The sequence below is a fragment of the Lonchura striata genome, chromosome 22 (genome assembly GCF_050655825.1).
Source record: "Lonchura striata isolate lonStrDom1 chromosome 22, ASM5065582v1, whole genome shotgun sequence".
NCBI lineage: Eukaryota > Metazoa > Chordata > Aves > Passeriformes > Estrildidae > Lonchura > Lonchura striata.
The window spans coordinates 3,406,269-3,431,189 of record NC_140724.1 but is presented as its reverse complement, the minus strand read 5'-3'; the positions used below and the strand labels follow the sequence as shown (position 1 = coordinate 3,431,189).

General features: G+C 57.3%; 2 protein-coding genes across 4 annotated transcripts in view; both read left to right on the top strand.

Moving 5' to 3' along the window:
* The first annotated feature begins 404 nt into the window (after positions 1-404).
* EGR3 (early growth response 3) lies at positions 405-5,094 on the top strand. The gene is made up of 2 exons (XM_021548173.4): positions 405-718; positions 1,763-5,094. The coding sequence occupies exons 1-2, from the start codon at positions 565-567 to the stop codon at positions 2,800-2,802; spliced, it is 1,194 nt and encodes a 397-aa protein (XP_021403848.1). The 5' UTR covers positions 405-564; the 3' UTR covers positions 2,803-5,094.
* Positions 5,095-11,497: 6,403 nt separating this feature from the next.
* Positions 11,498-24,921, top strand: part of BIN3 (bridging integrator 3) — a 47,030-nt gene continuing 33,606 nt past the window's right edge. The window contains exons 1-2 of one of the 3 annotated variants that reach the window (XM_085559188.1): positions 11,498-11,556; positions 14,745-14,891. Coding sequence is in view for 2 of the 3 variants with exons in the window: in XM_077789248.2 (XP_077645374.1) it covers positions 11,549-11,556 (8 nt within the window). In the remaining variant the exon portion in view is untranslated. Of the gene's footprint in view, positions 11,557-14,744; positions 14,892-24,302; positions 24,876-24,921 lie in introns of those variants that run through there. The other 2 variants (XM_077789248.2, XM_085559187.1) reach the window with 2 other exon arrangements.

The following is a 24,921-nucleotide window of genomic DNA, read 5'->3' as shown; positions in this document are numbered from 1 at the left end:
GCCGCTTCCTGCTCTCTCCAACGTTCCATTGTGCGGAGCTTCCATTGTGACGTCTCGGCCTCGGCTCGGCTTTGTCTGTCCATATATGGGCAGCTACGTCACGGAGCGCTCCCGCATAAAGGCCCCGCGGAGTCCCCGGCGGAGCAGTCGGGCGGCAGAGAAGGAACCGGCGAGCGCAGCGGGGCCGAGCGCGGGGGAAGCGGGGCCGGGGCCGGGAGCCGGCGACAGAGAGAGAGGAGAGAGAGAGAGAGAGAGAGGAGGGGTTAAATCCTCCCCCCCACCACCACCCCCCCCCCAGCTTCTACAACCACATCTGCCAGCCAGATCGCCCCCTCCCCCTCGAGGAAACACCACCAAGGGACCCACGGAGGACCGCGCCCCCCCCGCGCCCCCTCCTCCGCGGCCACCCCCAGCCCCCCCCCCGCCTCCTCCTCCTCCCCCCCGCCGCCCCCGCCCCAACTTTTCTTCTTGCATGATTTCCCTCGCACGGATTTGCCACTCGGATGTTGTTTCCTCGGGAGCCGAGCTCGGAGCCACGTTGAACCAGCCTTTTCCTCCAGTGCTATGACAGGCAAACTACTGGAGAAGCTGCCGGGGACCATGAACACTTTGATGAACCAATTGCCTGACAATCTGTACCCAGAGGAGATCCCCAACTCTTTGAATATCTTCTCCAGCACCAGCGACTCGGTGGCTCACTACAACCAGATGGCTGCAGGTAAAGCGGGAGAGAAGGAAAATGGGGAAAAGGCAGGAGCAGGGGGGAGCCGGTGGGGCGAGGAGGAGGATGCTGTGGGTGTCATGGAGCCTCGGAGGGAAGGGAAGAGCTGGGGCTGGGGAGCGTCCCCCCCCCCGCACCCACCCACCCCTTTCCTCGCCGTGTCTCCGCGCGATCGCTGCAGGGCTCCGCCGAGCGCTGCCGCCGCCGAGCCGCCGCCGCAGGTACGGGGACGGCGGCCGGGCTCCGTGGGGAGGAGAACCCGGGTGGAAAAGCTGGAGGGCCGAGGGGACGGAGGGCAAGGCCGGGCACTCCCGAGGCGCGCAGGGGCCGCCCGCCCGCGCCGGGATCCGCGCGGCTGCGGAGGCGCCGCGGACGCGCGTGGCCGTGGCGGCCGCCCCCCCACACCCCGCAGCGGCGGCGGCGGCAGCGTGGGCTCCCCGGGACGCGGCGCCGACTTTCCCGGAGCGCGGGGCTGGGGAAAACGGGGTGGGGGGGAGGACAGGAGAGAGGGAGGGTCTGGGGGGCACAGGTGAGCGCCGAGGGCGGCGGGGGCGGGTGCTCCCCGCGTGTCCCCGCTCCCACGCGGAGCCCCGCCAGGCTAAACCCCCCACCCCCCTCCCCATCCCCGTGTTTCTCCTCGCCGGGGCTCGGCGCAGGGAAGGCGGCGAGTTGGTAACGGCGTCGGCGGCCGCAGCCCCGGCTCCGCGGAGTGCCCAGCGCTGCCGGGGCTGGACGGGGAGGAAGCCTACCTGTAGCCGCAGGTACCTCCTTCCCCCGGCGGCGCGGCGATGGGGTGTGCCCCCCACCCACCCACCCACCCCGGGCAGCTCCTCGCGGGGGCGGCGCGGGCGGCCCCGCATCGTCGGGACCCCCGGCAGGCAGCGCCGCATACGCGGGGTGGAAGCAGCGAGGGGAAGGGGGGGGAGCGAGGCGAGGGGGAACCGGTGCATCCCCGCTCCCCGGAGCATCCCCCGGAGCATCCCCCGGTGCATCCCCGGGCCCTCCCGGCTCACCCTGCCCCGCTTCTCTCGCACTTTGCAGATAATGTTATGGACATTGGCTTAGCGAACGAAAAGGCCGGTCAGGAATTGTCCTCCTACTCGGGCACTTTTCAACCCGCCCCGGGCAACAAGACTGTCACCTACCTGGGGAAATTCGCTTTTGACTCGCCCTCCAACTGGTGCCAGGACAACATCATCAGCCTGATGAGCGCCGGCATCCTGGGGGTGCCGCCGTCCTCGGGCGCGCTCACCAGCACGCAGAGCTCGGCAGGCAGCATGGGGCCGCCGCAGGGCGAGGTGGACCAGATGTACCCCACGCTGCCGCCCTACTCCTCCTGCAGTGACCTCTACCCAGAGCCCGTCTCCTTCCACGACCCCCAGAGCAACCCTGGCCTCACCTACTCCCCCCAGGATTACCAGGCGGCCAAGCCCGCCTTGGACAGCAACCTCTTCCCCATGATCCCAGACTATAACCTCTACCACCACCCCAACGACATGGGCACCATCACGGAGCACAAACCCTTCCAGAGCTTGGACCCCATCCGCGTCAACCCGCCCCCCATAACCCCGCTGGAGACCATCAAGGCCTTCAAGGACAAGCAGATCCACCCGGGTTTCGGGGGGCTGCCGCAGCCGCCCCTCACGCTCAAGCCCATCCGACCCCGCAAGTATCCCAACCGGCCCAGCAAGACCCCGCTGCACGAGCGGCCCCACGCCTGCCCGGCCGAGGGCTGCGACCGCCGCTTCTCCCGCTCCGACGAGCTCACCCGCCACCTTCGCATCCACACGGGCCACAAGCCCTTCCAGTGCCGCATCTGCATGCGGAGCTTCAGCCGCAGCGACCACCTCACCACCCACATCCGCACCCACACCGGCGAGAAGCCCTTCGCCTGCGAGTTCTGCGGCCGCAAGTTCGCCCGCTCCGACGAGCGCAAGCGGCACGCCAAGATCCACCTCAAGCAGAAGGAGAAGAAGGCCGAGAAGGGCTCGGGCGTGCAGCCCCCCGCCGCGCCCCCCGCCGCCGCCGCCACCACCTCGCCCCCCGTCGCCCTCGCCCCTGCCGTCACCACGTGCGCTTGAGGGATTTTGGGGGGCGGCGCGGTGGCACCCCTTCTCCTCCCCTTGCCCTCGGCACCGCTCCGGGGGGAACCCCACGGTGTTCAGGATACCGGGCTTGTGCTGCGACGGGTCCGCTCTGCCCGCGCCCGGATTGACCGGCTCCAGGCTGCCCGCACCTGGATCCTGCCTGCACTTGGATCGATGGGACCCGCACCGCCCGCACCCGGATTGCCCGGACTCGCGCTGCCCGCGCTGGGATTGCCCGCAGCACCTGGATCCCGGCTGCCCGCTCCCGCACCTTCCACATCCCGGCTGCTTCCACCCGCACCGCCCGGGTCCCGGCTGCCCGCTCCCGCAACTCCCGGATCCCGGCCGCCCCGCACCCGCCCCGCCCGGGGCCGGGCTGTCCGCACCCTCCTTGCCCGGCTCTCCCGGCTGCCCGCTCCCGCACCTGGATTACTGGCACCGCCCGGATCCCGGCTGGATTGCCCCATCCCGCCTCTCCCGGCTCCGACTCTCCCGCACCCCGCGGCCCTCACCCGCCACCTCCCGGCTCCGGCCCGGCCCGGCTCCGGGCTGCCCGGGCGGCACATCCCGGGAATATTCCCGGCTGACCTGGATGCCGGGGCTCGGTCCGACCCGCCCGCCCTGCCGCGGCTCTCTGCTCCACGATCGGCCCCCCCGCCCCGGTCCCGTCCTGCCCGGCTCCCCCGGGGCTGGGCGCTGCAGGATCCGCGAGGGGACGGACGGATGGACGGATGGATGATGGACAGATGGACGGATGGAGGGATGGATGGATGATGGATGGATGGATGGATGGAGGGATGGATGGATGATGGATGGATGGATAGATGATGGATGAAGGGATGGATGGATGGATGGATGGATGGATGGAAGGATGGATGGATGGACAGATGGATGCATGGATGGATGGACGTATGGACGGATGGATGGAAGGATGGAAGGATGGATGGATGGACAGACGGATGGATGGACGGACAGATGGATGGATGGATGGATGGATGGATGGATGGATGGATGGATGGATGGATGGATGGATGGACGGACGGATGGATGGACAGACGGATGGATGGATGGACAGACGGATGGATGGACGGACAGATGGATGGATGGATGGGTGGATGGATGGATGGATGGATGGATGGATGGACAGACGGATGGATGGAGCTGATCTGGCTGCTCTCCTCGCTGGGCCTGGAGCCCCGTTGTCCCCGTTGTCCCCGTTGTCCCCGTGTCCCCCCCGTGTCCCCAAGCACCGGCTCCCCGTGCTGGAGGTAAGAGGGCTCAGCCCCCCAGGCCAGGCTGGGGGCGGGGGGCGGCTCTGCGGGTCCCCCCAACTCCGGGGGGCGGCGGGGAGCGATGTCCCGGCAGCAGCTTTTGGGTTTGTTTTCTTATTTTTGGTTTCTTTTCCTTTTTGTTAATTTTTTTTTCCTTTGTTTTCAGCAGAAGGGAAATTCTTTACAGAAATACAGGGAAAAAAAAAAAAGCACCCCAGTATTTTGCTGAATACTTTTTATAATGTGAGATATTTTTATTTTATTTTATTTGGTCACTTTAAAACAATCACCCAACTACGGAGGAGAAAAATCAATTAGTCCTCTATTTTATTTTATTTTTTTTTTCTTTCTCCTTCTGGTATGTGCATGTCATTGCATGACTGCTCTGATTTTTTTCTTCTTTTGTTTTAATAAAACTGTGCTCAGACATTTAAGCTAAACTAAGCAAAAATAATAATGACTTAAAAAGAAAAAAAAATCTTTGTTGCCAAAAGGTCGTGCTATCCAGGTTTGATGTCTGCATGTGAAAAAAAAAACACAAAAAAACACATTAAAAACGTACAAAAAATAAAGAGAGAAGGAAGAATGCAGTCTAATTTATGTGAACTGAAAGGAACAAAAAAAAAAAAAAAAAAAAACCAAACCACAATCAGGTTTAACCACACAAACCTAAGGGAATGATATTTTTTGAAAGACTTTTGTATAAAGTTGAGTACTTAGAGAAAAAAAAAATCATACCAGATGTAATATATTTTGTGGATGTTTTTATTTCTTGGATTTATAGTACCTTATACTAAGGTTAAAAAAAAATTATGCTTGATATTGTGAAAAGGTGATAATTTTCACACACATTTCATTTGCTCATTTGTCATGTTGTAATGCAAATATGATAGTTAATGCATACAGCATTTTTAAGGGAAAAAATCAGAAATATTGAACTGATGTATTGTTGTACCATTTGCACTGTGAGCAAATGCTAATGCAGTAAATATATTGTGTTTGCTGACAATCAAAATCTGTAGTAAATATCTTTATTTGCTTAAATTGATCTATATTGGTTTGGAAAGTAAAAAACCCAAGGTTTTAATGTGTAAGGGGAGTGTAAAAAGGGTTGAAATGTGCAGGGAAGTGGGTGCTGTGTCTCTTTACGGGCGACTTTGAAACCTGTCTGTACAGAATTTTTTTTTCCCAGTGCTGTATTTCCGTAAATATTATTTTTTTATATGACTTTTTAAAAAAAAAACAACAATAACCCACTTTTTCTTCTCAGTCCCCCTCCCTCTGCTTCAGTTCTATCCACAGGACGGCACAGCGAGACCCCGCTGGATGACCCTGAAGGCGACCGGCTCCGTCCTTGCGTCACCCATCCGGGATGGGGCACCCAGCTGGGACTGGGGCACCCAATTGGGACTGGGGCACCCAGCCGGGATTGGGGCACCCAGCTGGGATGGGGCACCCAGCCGGGATTGGGGCACCCAACAGGGATTGGGGCACCCAACCAGGATTGGGGCACCCAGCTGCGATTGGGGCACCCAGCTGCGATTGGGGCACCCAACTGAGATTGGGTCACCCAACTGGAATTGGGGCACCCAACAGGGATTGGGGCACCCAACCGGGATTGGGGCACCCAACCGGGATTGGGGCACCCAACCGGGATTGGGTCACCCAGCCGGAATTGGGGCACCCAACAGGGATTGGGGCACCCAGCTGGAATTGGGGCACCCAGCCGGGATTGGGGCACCCAGCCGGGATTGGGGCACCCATCTGGGATGGGGCACCCAGCTGGGATTGGGGCACCCACCTGTGATGGGGGAACCAAACTGAATTTGGGGCACCCAACCGGGATTGGGGCAGCCAACCAGGATTGGGGTACCCAACTGTGATTGGGGCACCTAGCCAAGATTGGGGAACCCATCTGGGATGGGGCACCCAACCAGGATGGGGGCACCCAGCTGCGATTGGGGCACCCAAGTGAGATTGGGGCACCCAGCCGGGATTGGGGCACCCATCTGGGATGGGGCACCCAACCAGGATTGGGGCACCCAGCTGCGATTGGGGCACCCAAGTGAGATTGGGGCACCCAGCTGGGATTGGGGCACGCAATTTGGATTGGGGCGCCCAATCGGGATTGGGGCACCCAACCGGGATTGGGGCACCCAACCAGGCTGGGGGCACCCAACCGGGATGGGGGCACCCACCCTCTCCCCAAAAATCCGCCATGTCCTTGCTTTGCCCTTGACCTCCCATCCTGTTTCTCCGTGCTCGTGCCGTCGCCGCCTTGACCCCGTCACCGTTTTGCCGGCGGCCGCCGGGATAACTTTGGGCCACCAAAGAGGATCGCGCCGCTTCAGCCGGTAATGCCCCCGCGCCCTTCGCCCGCAGGGGATTTTTTTTCTTTTTTTTTTTTCCCAGCCTGGATTGCTTGGGATAAAAATAAATCGCTGGGTTTCAGCGCTGGCGCTCGCACGGGCACGAGGAACGAGTGGGAGAAGGAGCTTGGAGGCGTTTGGATGTTTGGAGTGGTGGCGTGTGGTGGTTGGATTCTTCCCCGGGGATGGGGATGGAGGTCGGAATCCCGGAGTTGGGATGGTGCTGGAGGATCCCAGGGGCTCTGGGGGTCCCTCGGTCCCGCTGTGCTGGGGTGGAGCGTGACCGGTTGGGCACCCCAGCAGTGTCCTCCTTGCTGGCAGGGCTGGTGGCTGGCACTGGCACTGTGCTCTTTCCTGCTGTTCCCAGGGTACGAAAGCCTTGGTGATGTTGTCAGGTTTCCTCCTTTTTGATTTGGATCTGCAGGCGGGCCGGGAGAAGCTGCTGCTCTGCCCATTGCAGGGGTTTGTTGAGCTCCCTGGCTTGGAGAGGCTTTAATTTTGGGGAAAATCCAGGCTCTGATGGTGACTCAGGGCACAGCTGGCCCAGACAGGGATGGCATCTAGAGGTGTTGAGGACTTGGCTGTGGTGCTGCACCAGGCGCCTGCGTGGATTCCCGGTGGTTGAGTGTTGGTGGCTGGATTGGGATGAGCTGAGATTGTCTTTCCCTGTGTGCTCTGGAGGTCCTGCAGCCACGAGGGGCTGCGGGATGGTTTGGGAGCCATCAGTGTCCCTGTGTGTCCCTGTGCCACGAGGGGCTGAGGGTTTGGGACCATCGGTGTCCCTGTGCCACGAGGGGCTGCGGGTTTGGGACCATCGGTGTCCCTGTGCCACGAGGGGCTGCAGGATGGTTTGGGACCATCGGTGTCCCTGTGTGTCCCTGTGCCGTGAGGGGCTGTAGGATGGTTTGGGAGCCATCGATGTCCCTGTCGAGATGGTTTGGGACCATCAGTGTCCTTGTGTGTCCCTGTGCCATGAGGAGCTCCAGGATGGTTTGGGATCATCGATGTCCCTGTGTGTCCCAGTGCCGTGAGGGGCTGCGGGATGGTTTTGGAGCCATCGGTGTCCCTGTCAGGATGGTTTGGGACCGTCGGTGTCCCTGTGTGTGTCCCTGTGCCACGAGGGGCAGCGGGGATGGTTTTGGAGCCATCGGTGTCCCTGTGTGTCGCTGTGCCATGAGGAGCTGTGGGGTGGTTTGGGAGCCATCGGTGTCCTTGTGTGTCCCTGTGCCATGAGGGGCAGCAGGGATGGTTTGGGAGCCATCGGTGTCCCTGTGCCACGAGGAGCTGTGGGGTGGTTTGGGAGCCATTGGTGTCCCTGTGTGTCCCTGTGCCATGAGGAGCTGTGGGGTGGTTTGGGAGCCATCAGTGTCCCTGTGCCATGAGGAGCTGTGGGGTGGTTTGGGAGCCATCGGTGTCCCTGTGCCACGAGGAGCTGTGGGGTGGTTTGGGAGCCATTGGTGTCCCTGTGTGCGGCTCACTTGGGCAGGAACCAGAGCACAGGGAGAGCCCCCAGCTTCACCCAAGGGTGCTGTGCTGCTGCTGCTGGTGCTGGAGGTGCCATCTCCACCGCTGGCTCGTGCTGGACAATGCTGGAGATCCTGGCACAGCAGAGGAGCTGCCCCAGCGAGGAGCCACCCAACGCTGCCCCAAGGCTTTGGGTTCCTTCTGCGGCCCAGGAGCAAGGAAGGAGCCCACCAGGCCCCGGGGACCCTCTCTGGCAGCCAGGCCTGGGTGTCCCGCTGGGCAGGACCGCCCTGGCACGGAGCGGGAAGGTGAGGAGCACCCTTGGGTGGCAGAGCGCGGGGAGCGCGTGCGGCACCTTGCACGAAAAATGTTGGTTGCTACGGAAACACGGCACTTTCCATCCCCGTTCTGGGCTATCTGTGTTCTGGGGAGGAGGGAAGGGCTCCCAGTCACGTACCAGCTCCGCAGAACTTGCTGCCTTTGCCTCCTCAACGGGAGCGGCGGGGTCCTGAGGAGGCCACCAACACCTCGCTCCTCCCCGCTGAGGGTCCTCGGGATGTGCTCGGATCCAAGGGCTCTCCACGGGATGGGATTTGCTGCTGAGGAGGAGCACCAAGAGCTGAGACTCCATCCCTGGGGTCGGGAGCGACGAGGACCCCCAGCAGCTCCTGGTTTGCAGCTGGAGTACAGATGTTGGTGGGATCCTTCCCCGATCTTCTCACCTCTGGCTGGCAGGAGACATCATCCACAGAAGGCTGGGATGGTTCTGGATCATCTGCCCTCGTCTCCCACCCCGTGTGGATCCATCCCCATCCCTTCTGGAGGAAGGGGCCACACTCATCCTCCTGGGACAGGGGGACAATCAGCAGAGCCTCCACAGAAGATGCCGCCCCAGTCCTGTGGCCATCAGGATGACACACCCAGGCTCGTCCCAGCCCTGTCTTGTCCCACCCCCTGCGCCCCAAGGTGACAGCGAGGGGCACCACGGTGGGCACAGGCCCAGGAGCAGCAGCCTGGTCCAGCTGGCAGCAAAACCTTCCCAGCCCCAGCCTTCCTCTTCCTCCTCCTCCTGCCCACACCTGGACACGGGGACGTGGGGGACCCTCCTGGCTGCCTCCCCTCGGGGTTTGCTCTGACACCCACCAGCACCCCAAAATCCATCCCTTCCTTCCCCTCAGGCCACCTCTCATCCTCCCCTGGCACAAAAGGGGATGACAAGGGTGGGGGTTGCCACCCTCCCCTCCCGGTGGCCCCCCGCTTTTGGGTTAATCCCTGTCCTCAGCGGTGTCGGTAACACCTTCCCAGTTTAGCATCCTCCTCCCTGCTGTAATTACCGTGCTGTTTACCTCCACCTGCTAATTGATAAAGCCACCCCTGGCACCCGGCCCGCGCCTCCGCCCCGGTGGCACCAGCGCCGATCCCGCCCCCGGGATGGCACCCTGGGCTGGGCACTGGGGGGTCCGGGGGCACCCCGACCTTGGGGGGGCTCTGCAGCACCCCAGGCTCACGGGTGGGGGTGGCTGGTGGGTTTTTGGCCAGCCCAGTGCTGAGGACAAGGTGGGTTTTTGGTCACCAAAAGGACTTGGCTGTCCCTCCCAGCCCTGCCCAGCCTTCTCAGGATGGGTTTGGGGCCTTTCTGCCCAAAAGTGGGTGCTCCTGCTCTTCCAAAGGTGGTGACATCCCTTGGATTTCCTTACCTGGGGAGGGAAATCCTCCCCTGGCTCTCGCCCACCCCTGGGTCTCTGGGCACCCCCTGCCCACGCCCATCCCGGGAATCCCTTCCCTGTGCCCTCGCCCATCCCAGGGAATGACCCTGGCCACCCCTCTGGTCCAGCTCAGGATGTTCCCAGGCGATTCCTGACCCTCGCCCACCCCAGGGAGGCTCCTGGGCATCCCCTCCCCGTGCCACTGCCCACTCCGGGCTGCTCCTGCCCATTCCATGCTCCTGCCCTCACCCACTTTTGGGATGTTCCTGGGCAGCTCCTCCCCGTGCCCAACCCGCTCCAGGGCGATCCAGGCAATTCCTTCTCCTGGCCCACTCCAGGGGTGATCCAGGCAATTCCTTCTCCTGGCCCATCCTGGACATGATCCATGAAATTCCTTCTCACCCAGCCTGGGGTGTTTCCACGAAATTCCTTCTCCTGGCCCACCCTGGGGCTTTTCCAGGCAATTCCTTCTCCTGGCCCTTCCCGGGTTTATTCCAGACAATTCCTTCTCCTCACCCAGCCTGGGGTTTATTCCAGGCAATTCCTTCTCAGCCACCCCAGGGGTGATCCATGAAATTCCTTCTCCTGGCCCACCCTGGGGATGATCCAGGCAATTCCTTCTCCTCACCCCGGGGTTTTTCCAGGCAATTCCTTCTCCTCACCCCGGAGTTTTTCCATGAAATTCCTTCTCCTCACCCGGGGTTTTTCCATGAAATTCCTTCTCCCCACCCGGGGTTTTTCCAGGCAATTCCTTCTCCCCACCCGGGGGTTTATTCCATGAAATTCCTTCCCCCCACCCGAGGTTTATTCCAGGCAATTCCTTCTCCCCACCCGGGGTTTTTCCATTAAATTCCTTCTCCCCACCCGGGGTTTATTCCATGAAATTCCTTCTCCCCACCCGGGGTTTTTCCAGGCAATTCCTTCTCCCCACCCGGGGTTTATTCCATTAAATTCCTTCTCCCCACCCGGGGTTTATTCCATGAAGTTCCTTTTCCCCACCCGGGGTTTATTCCATGAAATTCCTTCTCCCCACCCGGGGTTTATTCCAGGCAATTCCTTCTCCCCACCCGGGGTTTTTCCATGAAATTCCTTCTCCCCACCCGGGGTTTATTCCATGAAATTCCTTCTCCCCACCCGCGGTTTTTCCATGAAATTCCTTCTCCCCACCCGGGGTTTATTCCATGAAATTCCTTCTCCCCACCCGGGGTTTATTCCATGAAATTCCTTCTCCCCACCCGGGGTTTTTCCATGAAATTCCTTCTCCCCACCCGGGGTTTATTCCATGAAATTCCTTCTCCCCACCCGGGGTTTATTCCATGAAGTTCCTTTTCCCCACCCGGGGTTTATTCCAGGCAATTCCTTCTCCCCACCCGGGGTTTATTCCATGAAATTCCTTCTCCCCACCCGGGGTTTATTCCATGAAATTCCTTCTCCCCACCCGGGGTTTTTCCATGAAATTCCTTCTCCCCACCCGGGGTTTATTCCATGAAATTCCTTCTCCCCACCCGGGGTTTATTCCATGAAGTTCCTTTTCCCCACCCGGGGTTTATTCCAGGCAATTCCTTCTCCCCACCCGGGTTTATTCCATGAAATTCCTTCTCCCCACCCGGGGTTTATTCCATTAAATTCCTTCTCCCCACCCGGGGTTTTTCCAGGCAATTCCCGTCCCGGCCCTCGCCCGGGTCCCCCCGCAGCTCCCCGCGGTCCAACCCCGCTCCCGCCCCGTTCCCACCTTTGCACCCAAGCCGGGCCCATTTCGGGCTCCCCGCCTGGCGCGCCCTGACCGTGACGTCACGGCCACCGCCGTGTGACGTAACGGCCCCTCCGCGTGACGTCACGGCGGCGCGCGGGGCCGGCGGCGCGCGGGGCCGGAAGGGGCGGGGCCAAGAGCGGCGGAACTTCCGGGAGCGGCGCGGGGCGGCGGGGGAAGATGAGCTGGTGAGAGCGGGGGGATACCGGGCACCGGGAACGGGCACCGGGACAGGGAACGGGCACCGGGACAGAGAACTGCACTGTGACAGGGACCGGGCACCGGGAACGGGCACCGGGACAGGGACCGGGCACCGGGAACGGGCACCGGGACAGGGACCGGGCACCGGGAACGGGCACCGGGACAGGGACCGGCACTGTGATAGGGACCGGGCACCGGGAACGGGCACCGGGCACCGGGAACGGCACTGTGACAGGGACCGGGCACCGGGAACGGGCACCGGGACAGGGAACGGCACTGTGACAGGGACCGGGCACCGGGAACGGGCACCGGGCACCGGGAACGGCACTGTGACAGGGACCGGGCACCGGGAACGGGCACCGGGACAGGGAACGGCACTGTGACAGGGACCGGGCACCGGGAACGGGCACCGGGACAGGGAACGGCACTGTGACAGGGACCGGGCACCGGGAACGGGCACCGGGACAGGGAACGGCACTGTGACAGGGACCGGGCACCGGGAACGGGCACCGGGACAGGGAACGGCACTGTGACAGGGACCGGGCACCGGGAACGGGCACCGGGACAGGGAACGGCACTGTGACAGGGACCGGGCACCGGGAACGGGCACCGGGACAGGGAACGGCACTGTGACAGGGACCGGGCACCGGGAACGGGCACTGTGACAGGGACCGGGCACCGGCACCGGGACGGGGAACAGGCGGGAGAACCGGGCACCAGGAACGGCACTGTGACAGGACCGGGCACCGGAACAGGGACGGGGAACTGGCAGGGGAACCGGGCAGCGGGAACGGCACTGTGACAGGGACCGGGACCGGGAATGGGCAGGGGAACCGGCCACCGGGACCGGCCACCGGGAACGGGATAGGGACAGGGACCGGACACCGGCACCGGGAACGGCACTGTGACAGGGACCGGGCACCGGGAACGGGATCGGGCACTGTGACAGGGACCAGGCACCGGGACCGGGACGGGGAATGGGCGGGGGAACCGGGCAGGGGGACGGGGAACCGGACAGGGAACGGGAACGGGCGGGGGAACCGGGCACCGGGATAGGGTCCGGGAACGGGACAGGGTGGGGAAACTGGCCACTGGGACTGGGCACCGGGGCAGGGACAGGCACCGGGACCGGGAACGCACCGGGGAACCAAGCACCGGGAGCGGGACAGGGACCGGCCCCGGGCCAGGGCCGAGGAACCGGGACTCCCGGGACACCGGGAGCGGGAGCACCGGCACCGGGACCAGGCCAGGGCGGAGGAACCGGGACCAGGAGCGGGCAGGGCGAGGGAACCGGAGCCGCTGGCACCGGCCCGCCCGGTCCCGGCTCCTCACTTCGGGCACTGCGGGTGAGGAGCAGCCGGGGACGGGCCCCGGCCCGGTGGGAGCCCCGGTGCCGGCCCTGGAGCAGATCCTGGTGCTGGCCAGGCTTGTCCTGATCCTGGCCAGGTTTGTCCTGGTTCTGGCCGGGTTTGTCTCACTCCTGGCCGGGTTTGTCCCGGTCCTGGCCAGGTTTGTCCCAGTCCTGGCCGGGTTTGTCCCGGTCCTGGCCAGGTTTGTCCCAGTCCTGGCCGGGTTTGCCTCAGTCCTGGCCAGGTTTGTCCTGGTTCTGGCCGGGTTTGCCTCAGTCCTGGCCAGGTTTGTCCCGGTCCTGGCTGGGTTTGCCTCACTCCTGGCCAGGTTTGTCCTGGTCCTGGCCGGGTTTGTCCTTGTTCTGGCCAGGTTTGTCCCGGTCCTGGCCGGGTTTGTCTCAGTCCTGGCCAGGTTTGTCTCAGTCCTGGCCAGGTTTGTCCCAGTCCTGGCCAGGTTTGTCCCGGTCCTGGCTGGGTTTGCCTCACTCCTGGCCAGGTTTGTCCTGGTCCTGGCCGGGTTTGTCCTGGTCCTGGCCAGGTTTGTCTCAGTCCTGGCCAGGTTTTTCCCAGTCCTGGCCAGGTTTGTCCCGGTCCTGGCTGGGTTTGTCTCACTCCTGGCCAGGTTTATCCCGGTCCTGGCCGGGTTTGTCCCGGTCCTGGCCAGGTTTGTCCCGGTCCTGGCTGGGTTTGTCTCACTCCTGGCCAGGTTTATCCCGGTCCTGGCTGGGTTTGTCCCAGTCCTGGCCAGGTTTGTCCCGGTCCTGGCCGGGTTTGTCTCACTCCTGGCCAGGTTTGTCCTGGTCCTGGCCGGGTTTGTCCCGGTCCTGGCCAGGTTTGTCCCGGTCCTGGCCGGGTTTGTCTCACTCCTGGCCAGGTTTGTCCCGGTCCTGGCCAGGTTTGTCCCAGTCCTGGCCAGGTTTGTCCTGGTCCTGGCCGGGTTTGTCTCACTCCTGGCCAGGTTTGTCCTGGTCCTGGCCGGGTTTGTCCCGGTCCTGGCCAAGTTTATCTCAGTCCTGGCCAGGTTTGTCCCGGTCCTGGCTGGGTTTGTCCCGGTCCTGGCCAGGTTTGTCCCGGTCCTGGCTGGGTTTGCCTCACTCCTGGCCGGGTTTATCCCGGTCCTGGCCGGGTTTGTCCCGGTCCTGGCTGGGTTTGCCTCACTCCTGGCCAGGTTTGTCCTGGTTCTGGCCGGGTTTGTCCCAGTCCTGGCCAAGTTTATCTCAGTCCTGGCCAGGTTTGTCCCGGTCCTGGCCAGGCTTGTCCCGGTCCTGGCCAGGTTTGCCTCACTCCTGGCCAGGTTTGTCCCGGTCCTGGCTGGGTTTGCCTCACTCCTGGCCGGGTTTGTCCCGGTCCTGGCCAGGTTTGTCCCAGTCCTGGCCGGGTTTGTCCCGGTCCTGGCCAGGTTTGTCCCGGTCCTGGCTGGGTTTGCCTCACTCCTGGCCAGGTTTGTCCTGGTTCTGGCCGGGTTTGTCCCAGTCCTGGCCAAGTTTGTCCCAGTCCTGGCCAAGTTTATCTCAGTCCTGGCCGGGTTTGTCCCGGTCCTGGCCAGGTTTGTCCTGGTCCTGGCCAGGTTTGTCTCACTCCTGGCCGGGTTTGTCCCGGTCCTGGCCAGGCTTGTCCTGATCCTGGCCAGGTTTGTCTCACTCCTGGCCAGGTTTGTCCCGGTCCTGGCTGGGTTTGCCTCACTCCTGGCCAGGTTTGTCCCGGTCCTGGCCAGGCTTGTCCTGATCCTGGCCAGGTTTGTCCCGGTCCTGGCCAGTTTTGTCCCCGCTGTCCCTGTACCACCCCCTCAGGTGTGCACCCTCACGCCCTCACCTGTGCCCCCACAGCCCCCCAGGTTCACGGACGCTCCCCAGTGTCCCACTGGCTGTGAGATGCTGCAAAACCACCTTCAACTCCAGGAAAACCCGAGTTTTCCTTTGAAAAAGAGGAAGGAACAATTCCCACGTGTTTGAATCAAACCGATGAGGGCTCAGGTTGGACACACTGCTTCCTTTGGTGCTTTTTTATTTGAATTTTATTGCAAATCATTAATATGAGAAACGAACCTGGGCTGCTGTGTGTGATTTCTCATCCTGGGTCGTTCTGGAGATCAACCCTGTTGTGAGAGGCAGAGGATGGAGCAAGAGCTAAAAGGGCTTTTCCTTGCCTGGCAGGTTGAATTCCGTGGTGACCATGGAAAATTTTTTGGGTTGGGAGCTGTGGAAGTTGTGGTTTGGAACTGTACTGCGAGAATGTAATGAGGCACACACAGGTGCTGATTAAAACTGGGCATTTGGGCTAAAAATACACATTTATCCACTGGAATCACTTTGGTTTTGCTTTACTCAGAACAGCAACAATTACGGTCAGCACTGGCTAATGAGGTTTTGAAGCCAACTTTTCCCAGGGATTCTGAGGGAAGGGACTCTGGAAGGGACCTTCTGGCCAAAATGTGAGGAATAAGTAATCCCTCCATGCGTTGGATGCGGAATAATTTGGGTGCAGCACTTCCACTTGCACTTCCCCCTGTCCATCTGGCCCCGGGGACTGTCCCTTGTCACCCCAACACACGGGGCTTTTTCTGGGAGCCCTTTCTCGGGGAGATCTGGTCTTTTCACCTCTTTCTGGAGAGGAATTCGAGGTCGTTGCCTGCCAGTTTTTTGGCTGCCTTTTTCTACCTCTGTAGAGGTTGGGATTGAAGGTACTTGAGATGATAATTTATCAGGTGTTTATTATTTCGTATCAATGTTACAGTCTCACAGCAGTGAGTTTTGTAGTCTTTCATTACCAAGGCACAAAATGGTTAACTATCTCTTGTTACAAGGTCTGTTATGGTTAAACTATCCAACTAAGAAATGGTACCTAAATTATTTTCACTTCTAACCCAATAACTGATCCATTGAAGTCCACACTTGGACTTTGCTGTTCAATTACAAAATACCACCCAAGCCCATGAAGAAGGAGGGAGAAGAAAGTAAAGAATAAGCTGCCTCTTCCCTAAAACTTCCACCTTGCTTCATATTTATTTCTATATTCTAAAACCCCAAACTCTTTTAAGTTTTCCACACACTTCTAACCAACCCCACACCCGTAATCCCAGTGCTCTCAATCAATTTTGAAAATTTTTGGAAGTTTTATCCGCTGCCTCAGGTCAAACGCAGCGCTCTCCTGAGGGTCAGAAAATCTCAAATTCTCAGCACCCACAACTCCCAACAGTTGCCTGGGGAGTTTGGAGGGGAAACTTCTGAGGAATTCTGAGTTTTCTTTCTTCTCCGGCTGCGTCACCCTCTGACGCACGCCAGGCTCGGAGCCTGTGGGGCCGCACAATCGCCCTCAGTCCGGGCCTGGGCGTGTGCCCTCCGTGCCCGCTGCTTCCCGGGGTGCCCTCTGCTTCCCGGGGTGCCCTCTGCTTCCCGGGGTGCCCTCTGCTTCCCGGGGCTGCCCCCTTCCCGGGATCAATGGGGCCATTCACGGCGTGCAGGGCCCGGCGTGACGTCCGTGGCGGCGCTGCCACACGTGGGGTCGTGTCCCGCTGCTGAAATGTCACAGCCAGGCACGGAGGGAGGGCTTTGTTCAGCCCCTTTGTTTGGGGATTGTTGATTATTGAGCTTTAAAAATGATCCCTGAGTTCATTTCCCACAGGGAAGCGGGGACGTGGCTCAGCTTCCACGATGGGCACCGTGAGTCCTGGGTTGATCCCTCTTTTTCCAGGGTTTGGATGCTGCAGCTGAGGAAGAGGATGGAGCTTCGTCCTCAGCTTTGTCTTGCAGAGCTGGGAAGTGGCACAAACTGCCACCGTTTGGGCTCCCGGGCACTGGTATCCGTAATTTTTTTACAAGGGGAATGTCCAGGGATTTGAGGGCTGTTGGCAGGTTGGTGCTTTGTTGAGTGGCATGGAGTTAATCCTGAGGTATTGCTCATTCCCCAAGTTCTCTGTGCTGCTTGAGGGCTGGGAACGCTCCCAGGAAGTTGGGGTACGATCCTGGAATGTGGTGATCTCTCCCAGGAGCAGAGGGAAAGCTCCTTGGAACACGAGCAACACTCCCAGGAATGCAGGGAATGCTCCCAGGAACACAGAGAATGGTCCCTGGAGCACAGGGAATGCTCCCTGGAACACAGGGAATGGTCCCTGGAGCACAGGGAATGCTCCCTGGAGCACAGGGAATGCTCCCTGGAACACAGGGAATGGTCCCTGGAACACAGGGAATGGTTCCTGGAGCACAGGGAATGCTCCCTGGAACACAGGGAATGGTCCCTGGAGCACAGGGAATGCTCCCAGGAACACAGGGAATGGTCCCTGGAGCACAGGGAATGCTCCTGGAGCACAGGGAATGCTCCCTGGAACACAGGGAATGCTCCCTGGAACACAGGGAATGGTTCCTGGAGCACAGGGAATGCTCTCAGGAACATGAGGATCACTCCTGGAACACAGGGAATGCTCCCAGGAACACAGGGAATGCTCCCTGGAGCACAGGGAATGCTCAAAGGAACATGAGGATCACTCCTGGAACATTGGGAATGCTCCCTGGAACATTGGGGATGCTCCCAGGAACACAGGGAATGCTCCCAGGAACAGGAGGATCACTCCTGGAACATTGGGAATGCTCCCTGGAACATTGGGAATGCTCCCTAGAACATTGGGAATGCTCCCTGGAACATTGGGGATGCTCCCAGGAACAGGAGGATCACTCCTGGAACATTGGGAATGCTCCCTGGAACACAGGGGATGCTCCCTGGAACATTGGGAATGCTCCCAGGAGCACTGGGATCACTCCCAGGAGCACTGGGATCACTCCCAGGAGCACTGGGATCACTCCCAGGAGCACTGGGATCACTCCCAGGAGCACAGGGAATGCTCCCAGGAGCACAGGGAATGCTCCCAGGAGCACTGGGATCACTCCCAGGAGCACTGGGATCACTCCCAGGAGCACAATGATGATCTCGTACCAACACAGGAAAACTGTTCCATGGGGCTGCTGCCGGTGACAGAGCCTGGATGAAGCCCCCAAATTCCCAATTCCTGCTCCCAGGCAGTGAGGCAGCTCTGCCTTTCTGGCCTTGCTTGGACAGCTGAGATGGTTCTGGAATCTCAGCCGAGCTCCATGGCTTCCTTCAGGCTTTGGGTTGGGATCTCTTGGAGCATCCTCATCCCCCTCTTCCTCATGTGCCATCCAGTGATTTCCTTCCTTGGCCATCACTCCTGCTGGATTTTACTGTCTCATCCCCTTACTGCCCCAAGGGCCTCATTTTTGACTTTATAAAATGTTTTTTACGGTTCCTGAAACTGCAACAAACCAAACCTCGTAACCCCCAAACATCCCCTGCTCCGACTTCCCACTCCCCCCCAGCTGAATTCCCACAGGGAAAAGGAGATCTTGTTTGGCTCTTCCAGGGGATGGGAGGGTGGATGAGTTTGCACAGCCTCAGAGTGGGGTGGGTGGTTATTCCTGGTGTTTTCTGTGTTTTGGGATTGCACGGGTTGTTGGTTATTCCTAGTGTTTTCCGTGTTACAGATTTGCACAGCCTCAAGGCAGGTTGTTGGTTATTCCCAATGTTTTCCACATTATGGATTTGCACAGGTTGTTGGTTATTCCTGGTGGTTTTCCCTGTTATGTTTTCCCTGTTATGGATTTGCACAGGTTGTTGGTTATTCCCAAAGTTTTCTATGCCATAGATTTGCACAGATAGTTGGTTATTCCTGATATTTTCCATTTTATGGATTTGCACTGGTTGTGGATTATTCCTGGTATTTTCCATGTTCTGGATTTGCACAAATAGTTGGTTATTCTGGTATTTTCTGTCTTGTGGATTTGCACAGCCTCAGAGTGGGGTTGTTGGTTATTCTGGTATTTTCCATGTCACAGATTTTTACAGGTTTTTGGTTATTCCCAGTGTTTTCCCTGTTATGGATTTGCACAGATTGTTGGTTATTCCTGTTGTTTTCCACATTATTGATTTGCACATTTTGTTGGTTATTCCTGGTATTTTCCCTGTTACAGATTTGCATATTTTGTTGATTATTCCTGGTATTTTCCATGTTATGGATTTGCACAGGTTGTTGGTTATTCCTGATATTTTCCATTTTATGGATTTGCACAGGTTGTTGGTTATTCCCAATGTTTTCTGTGCTATGGATTTGCACACGTTGTTGGTTATTCCTGGTGTTTTTCCCTGTTATGTTTTCCCTGGTATGGATTTGCACAGGTTGTTGGTTATTCTGGTATTTTCCACGTTACAGATTTTACAGGTTCTTGTTTATTCCTGGTATTTTCCCTGTTATGGATTTGCACAGGTTGTTGATTATTCCCGTTGTTTTCCGTGTTACAGATTTGCACAGGTTGTTGATTATTCCCAATTTTTTCCATGTTACAGATTTGCACAGGTTGTTGGGGTTGTTGATTATTCAAGGTGTTTTCCCTCTTATGGATTTGCACAGGTTGTTGGTTATTCCCAATGTCTTCTGTGGTATGGATTTGCACATGTTGTTGATTATTCCCAGTGTTTTCCATGTTACAGATTTGCACAGGTTGTTGGGGTTGTTGATTATTCCCGGTGTTTTCCATGTTACAGATTTGCACAGGTTGTTGGGGTTGTTGGTTATTCCCGGAGTTTTCCACATTATGGATTTGCACAAGTTTTTGGTTATTCCCGGTGTTTTCCCTGTTATGGATTTGCACAGGTTGTTGGTTATTCCCAGTGTTTTCCTTCTTATGGATTTGTACATTTTGTTGGTTTTTCCCGGTGTTTTCCGTGTTTTGGAGCCGTGGCCAGGCTGGGAGGTGGATGCAAACACCTCCCTGGGCTCTGTTTTCTTCCCTCTGGATAAATATTGATGTTTTTGGATCCCGCCGTGGCCACGCTCCCCCTTCCCTGCGGGTTTCAGCGATACTGGGATGATGAGCACGGGACAAAATCCACTGGGATGAAGCAAGTGGATACCAGAGCGGTGAGCGAGGCTCCCAAACACCTCCCTGTCACCTGTGCAAGGTGCTTTGCACATCCCAAACTTTTTATCACGGTGAAACTGGAGCGCCAGCCGGGCATTTCCCGGGGTGGAGCAGCCTGGAAAAGCCACCACCCTGGCTCCCCTGCCACCATCACGGGCCTCGGAGTGGTTATTCCTTAATTGTTCATTTTTCCACCTGTTTTGTCCAGGTAGCTCCAGCCCCGTGCTCTGGTTGAGCCACAACCGTGTTTCACAACCGTGCTTAAAATGGATATTTTTGTAGCATAGTCAGGGCCTAAAACAGCCCTGCAAAATTCTGCTCGCCCACGCGCCTGGCGTGAGTAATTTTCTTTTGATGGGTGAGTAAAATATCATTATTTTTTTTTTTCATGCTCCTCTTGGAATGGGTGGGAGAGAGGATTCTGACATTATTTTTGATTTGCTTAGCACTGACACCGCGCCTGGCTCCGTGCAGGATGCAGAGGGACCCGCTCCCAGGAGCTCATCCCTCCACTGCCAAACTTCAGCACGGTGCCTTGTTCTCCCTGGCCTGACCTAAAATCCATGTTTACACCTCTTTTTTTTTTTTTTTTCCTCTTTTTACACCTCTCTTTCCCTTCTCCCCCGCTGCAGCGGCTCACCCTGACATCCCTGCGTGCCTTTAAAGCCTCCAAGTTTCCAGGGACGGGGCAGAAATCCAGGTGGGAGCGTTCCTTCCCGAGGGATCCCATCCCCGCATCCCTCCCATCCCCACCCGTGACCTCTCCTCTCATCTCCACGAGGACAGCACCCAAACGGGGATTTGGCGCAGAGTCTCCCTCGACAGAAGCTGTTTGTGATCTGTTGGAATAATTTTTTTTTTCCCTTTTTTTTTTTTTTAATTTTTTTTTTTTTTTTTTATGCCTCCGCGCCGTGTTTGGAGCGGTTGCCATGAGTTCCTGGGAGGGGTGGGACGGTGCCTGTGGTTTCCATGGACACGCCTGGAGCACAGGGAAAGGAGGCACCCGGGAGATTCACACCTAACCTGAGCCTGCCCTCCTGCCTGGCTCACCTGGGCACGGCTCGGATCCCCTCCCGCCCGGGGATTTGCACCTTTGGGGGTTTTTTATGGAGCCAAATCCAAGTTTCCAGGATTTTGGTGTGGAGCGTTCCCCTCTCCTTGTGCAGGCTGGCATGAGGCTGAGGAATGCTGCTCAGCAAAACCCTCTCAGCTTAATTTGAACTTCCTGACTTTCCCCTATCATGGAAAAGTCCTTCCCCAACCCCTCCATCCTGCAGGGAAGCTTCACCCGAGCGAGTGGAGAGGGAGGAGAAGCTCAAGTGAGTTCACTCCGGAGCAGAGTGGGAAAGTGAAGGTTCACATCCTTCCTGCAGTGCTCCCGACCTTCCTGTTGAGGTTTGCAGGAACACTTTGATCCCTCTGGGGTAGCAGCTGATCCCATGGCCAGGCAGCTTTTCCGACCAGGCAGCTTTCCTGGATGCAGCTGAATCCATTCCCAACCCAGCAGCTTCCAAAGGGAAGAAGGAGCCAGTTTCTGTGGTAGCTTTGGGATGATTTTTCTCTGCACAGAGGATCAGGTGTAAAGGGATGGCTTTGTAGGATCCCTCGTCATCCCACGTGCCAAAATCCTTGGGAGAACCAGGCTTGGAGGGTCGGGGTCACCCTGGCAGCACGGGGGGCTGGGTGTCATCCTCCTGCCTGCAGGCACTGAGAGGTTTCTTTCTGGTGAAGGAATTGAGATTTTTGGTGGAAATTCAAAGAGTGAGAAGCTCTGGCGGGGATCCAGGCTGTGCTGGCACTTGGGGTTTCAGTGAGAGAGAGAGGAAGGGAAAAAAACACTGAAACTTTCCACGGGAAGCGGGCACTTCCCACCAAACATGGATTTAGTCGGTGGTCTGGAAGTGGGACCAGTAAAAACCAATTTTGGCCACCAGTTCATACCAAAGCAGGACCTGCAGGTCCCCTGCAAATGCCACTCGTGCCCACCTGGGGCAGGAATATTGAATTCAGAGGCTCAGTGTCACTTCTCCCAAATTAATTAGCATCCAAACTGCCCCAGTGTCTGCTGTCCCCATCCCTGCCTGTCCATCTGTCTGTCCTTTCCTCCCTTCCCAGTCGCTGCCTGGCAGCTCAGCATCCCCAGGGAGGGTATTTTCTCATTGTGGGTGAAAATATTTGATGTTTATCCCTCGCTTATCTGCCAAGGGGTCTTCTGGGGCCTGATTAAGGGTGGCAAAGCCACTGTTGAGCTGGGAAAAAGAATCACATCCCACAGGGAATTTATCCCCTGGGCACACTCTGAGCTCCATCCCAGCTCCCCACTGGGCCAGGGGTGATGCCAGGGTTTGATGTCCATGCTGGAAAGGACCATTCCTCCCAAATTTAGGCAGGATTGAGTGATTCCTGCTGGCAATTCCTGCGTCCCAGGGGAGTGGGAGCTCCGTGTTTTATGCTGCAGCTCCCCGCAGACCTCATGGAGCTGTATCCCCCCCCTGGCCTGGGAGGTTTGTTTCCAACTCTCCTGTGCATCCAGAGGAGAATGAACAGCTTTGGTGTGCGTGGCCCTCGAGTTTGCACATGGAAAAACCAAATAAATAGATGAGATTGCTGGGGAAACTTCAGAGAAAATCAGCCACATCTTCTCCCACCTTCCCCTCCCTGGGGTTCCTGAGCATCCCCGAGTAGAGCTCGCAGGATTCTCTCCACCCACACTTTTTTTCCTTACTTTAAGCTCTTCCCACCCTCTCCCTGCAGCGTTTCCCCCTCCTCTCTCCCTGCTGAACCCCAAACTGCGGGTGCCCTCCCCGGGAGGGGCTGCCAGGGGCCGGGATGCTCCCCCAGCCCCGCGGGCTGGGAACGCTCTGCCTGTGACTCAGCAGGCTCGGCTCTTCAGGAACGGGATTTCAAGGGATTTCACACCCCAAACACAACCCCAGCTTCCTCTCGCTCAGCAGAAACGAGACATCAGGGGAAAAAAAAGCAAAAAAAAAAAAAAAAGCAAAAAAAATAAAAAAAGCAGCACCGATTCTGATTTTTCTTTGGTGTTTATAGAGCCAGGCTCAGCTTTGAAGGGACCAGGGAGATCCGTGGAATTTATGGCAGCGATGGATACGGATCCACCTCCCCCCCGGTTTATTTGAATTATCCCCATCGTGCATTTTCTAAAAACCCAAAAACCTCTTAATTTTGAAGCAAACAATTGTGATGTTGCTTTGGCAGCTGCACTTTGTCCCCCCACAATTTTGCAGGCAGGGCCACAACTCCCAGAGGGACAAAATTTTGGTGCCAGCAGCAATTTTGAGGCGTGGGGTGAATCCATTTGGTTTAAAAGCTCCAATGAAATCCATACCTTTCATCTTTTTTTTTTTTTCCTTCTTTCTTTCCTGCTCATCCATCTTCCCCCCCACCCTCTGAGAGAATCATTAAAAGGCAGTGATTTAAAAACCAGGAAAATTATGTAAAATTGTAAAATAGAACCAAAAAAAAAAAAAAACCTCCCAATAATTGAGGAACAGACCTGACTTGCACAGGGTTATTTTTTTAGAGGTTTTACTGAGACAGACATAATTACCAAGTGGCATCACGATGCTGATAAAGATATTTACTGCTGCACGGGAGATTTGCAGCGCTCCCCTGACTTTCTTTGGTTTCTGGGAGAAGAAAAGGGATTTTTGGGGTTCCTTGGTGGGGTGAGGGTGAGGAACTGTGCTCCCTCTGCCTTCCCTTCCCAGCTCCGATACCCAACCATTGCTGATTCATGATTTTTCCTGCCCCTCATCCCTCTTGGTGGCAAATCCCTGGATTTATCCATTTCTCCAGCAGACAGCATCAGTTTGGGATGCTCCCGTGCCCCCCAGAGGGGCAGGTTGTACACAGTTAATGCTTTAATCGCATTTTTCATTGTCCTTTCCCACTAGGATCCAACCTGGCTCCAGCTCCTTGCTTGTTCCCGCCCTGCCAGAGAGTGGCAAACTGGTTTTAAGTGGGATAACACTCCCCTGAGTAAAATCCTAAATTTTTTTTTTTTATGCTTTCACCACCAAGTTGATGCCATCACTTCCAAAAACATCAAGTGACAGCACCTGGCTGCGGGTGGCAGGCAGGAGGTGCCTCATTTTGGTTTATATTTGACCCACGGAGGAAAACACAAAGGGGAAAAAGAAAAAAAAAACATATATTTTTGTTTTCTTCCTGTAAGGCACCACACCCCCAGTTATTGACAGGGAAATTATACAGCAGAGTGGTGTTTGTTTATAAAAGAAGGGTGATTCACACTGCCACAGGAGCTGGAAAGGGTTAAACCCAAAATTACACCGGAGAACCATAAACAGGAAGTTCTCCCAAAAAAAAAAAAAAATTTTAAATTTAAACCTGGTGACTCAGGTTGGCTCCAGAGCTGCTCAGGGAGGGTCAGAGCGGGTGCAGCCCTGGATTATTCCCGGTGGGTAATTACAGCCTTGGTTTGAAAACAACGGGAAAAGTGGGAAGAGCAAGGTTTGGAGTTTGGATAATTGGGTTTTTTTTGCTTGGTCTCACCCGTCCTTCCATTGCAAACCCTTTCTCCTGTTGCACACAGTTGGATTTTACAGCAGGTTACACTGATAAAAATAATTCCTGGGGGTGCAGCTGCTGGATGGAGCAGTGCTGGGACTTGGAAGGAAAAAAATGGAAAACCAGCAGCGGGAAAAACCAGACTGGGAGGCAGCAACACAGTCCCAAAATCCGTGTTTTTATCTGAAGTTTTGTGTAGCAGCATGAGAATTTGGGCTGGTCCAGTCCGAATTCTCAGGAGGGGACTCAGACACTTTCCCTGAAGCTCCTGGTGCAGCTTTGGGATGGGATGGAGTTGACAATTGGAGGTGGAAGATTCCATTGGAATGGAGTGGAATGGAATGGAATGGAATGGAATGGAATGGAATGGAATGGAATGGAATGGAATGGAATGGAATGGAATGGAATGGAATGGAATGGAATGGAATGGAATGAAGCTGAGCCGTAGGTGAAGCATCTTTGGCAAAAAACCACTTGGATGTAATTATGACCTCAATTTTTTCTATTTATTTAAAGCATCACAACC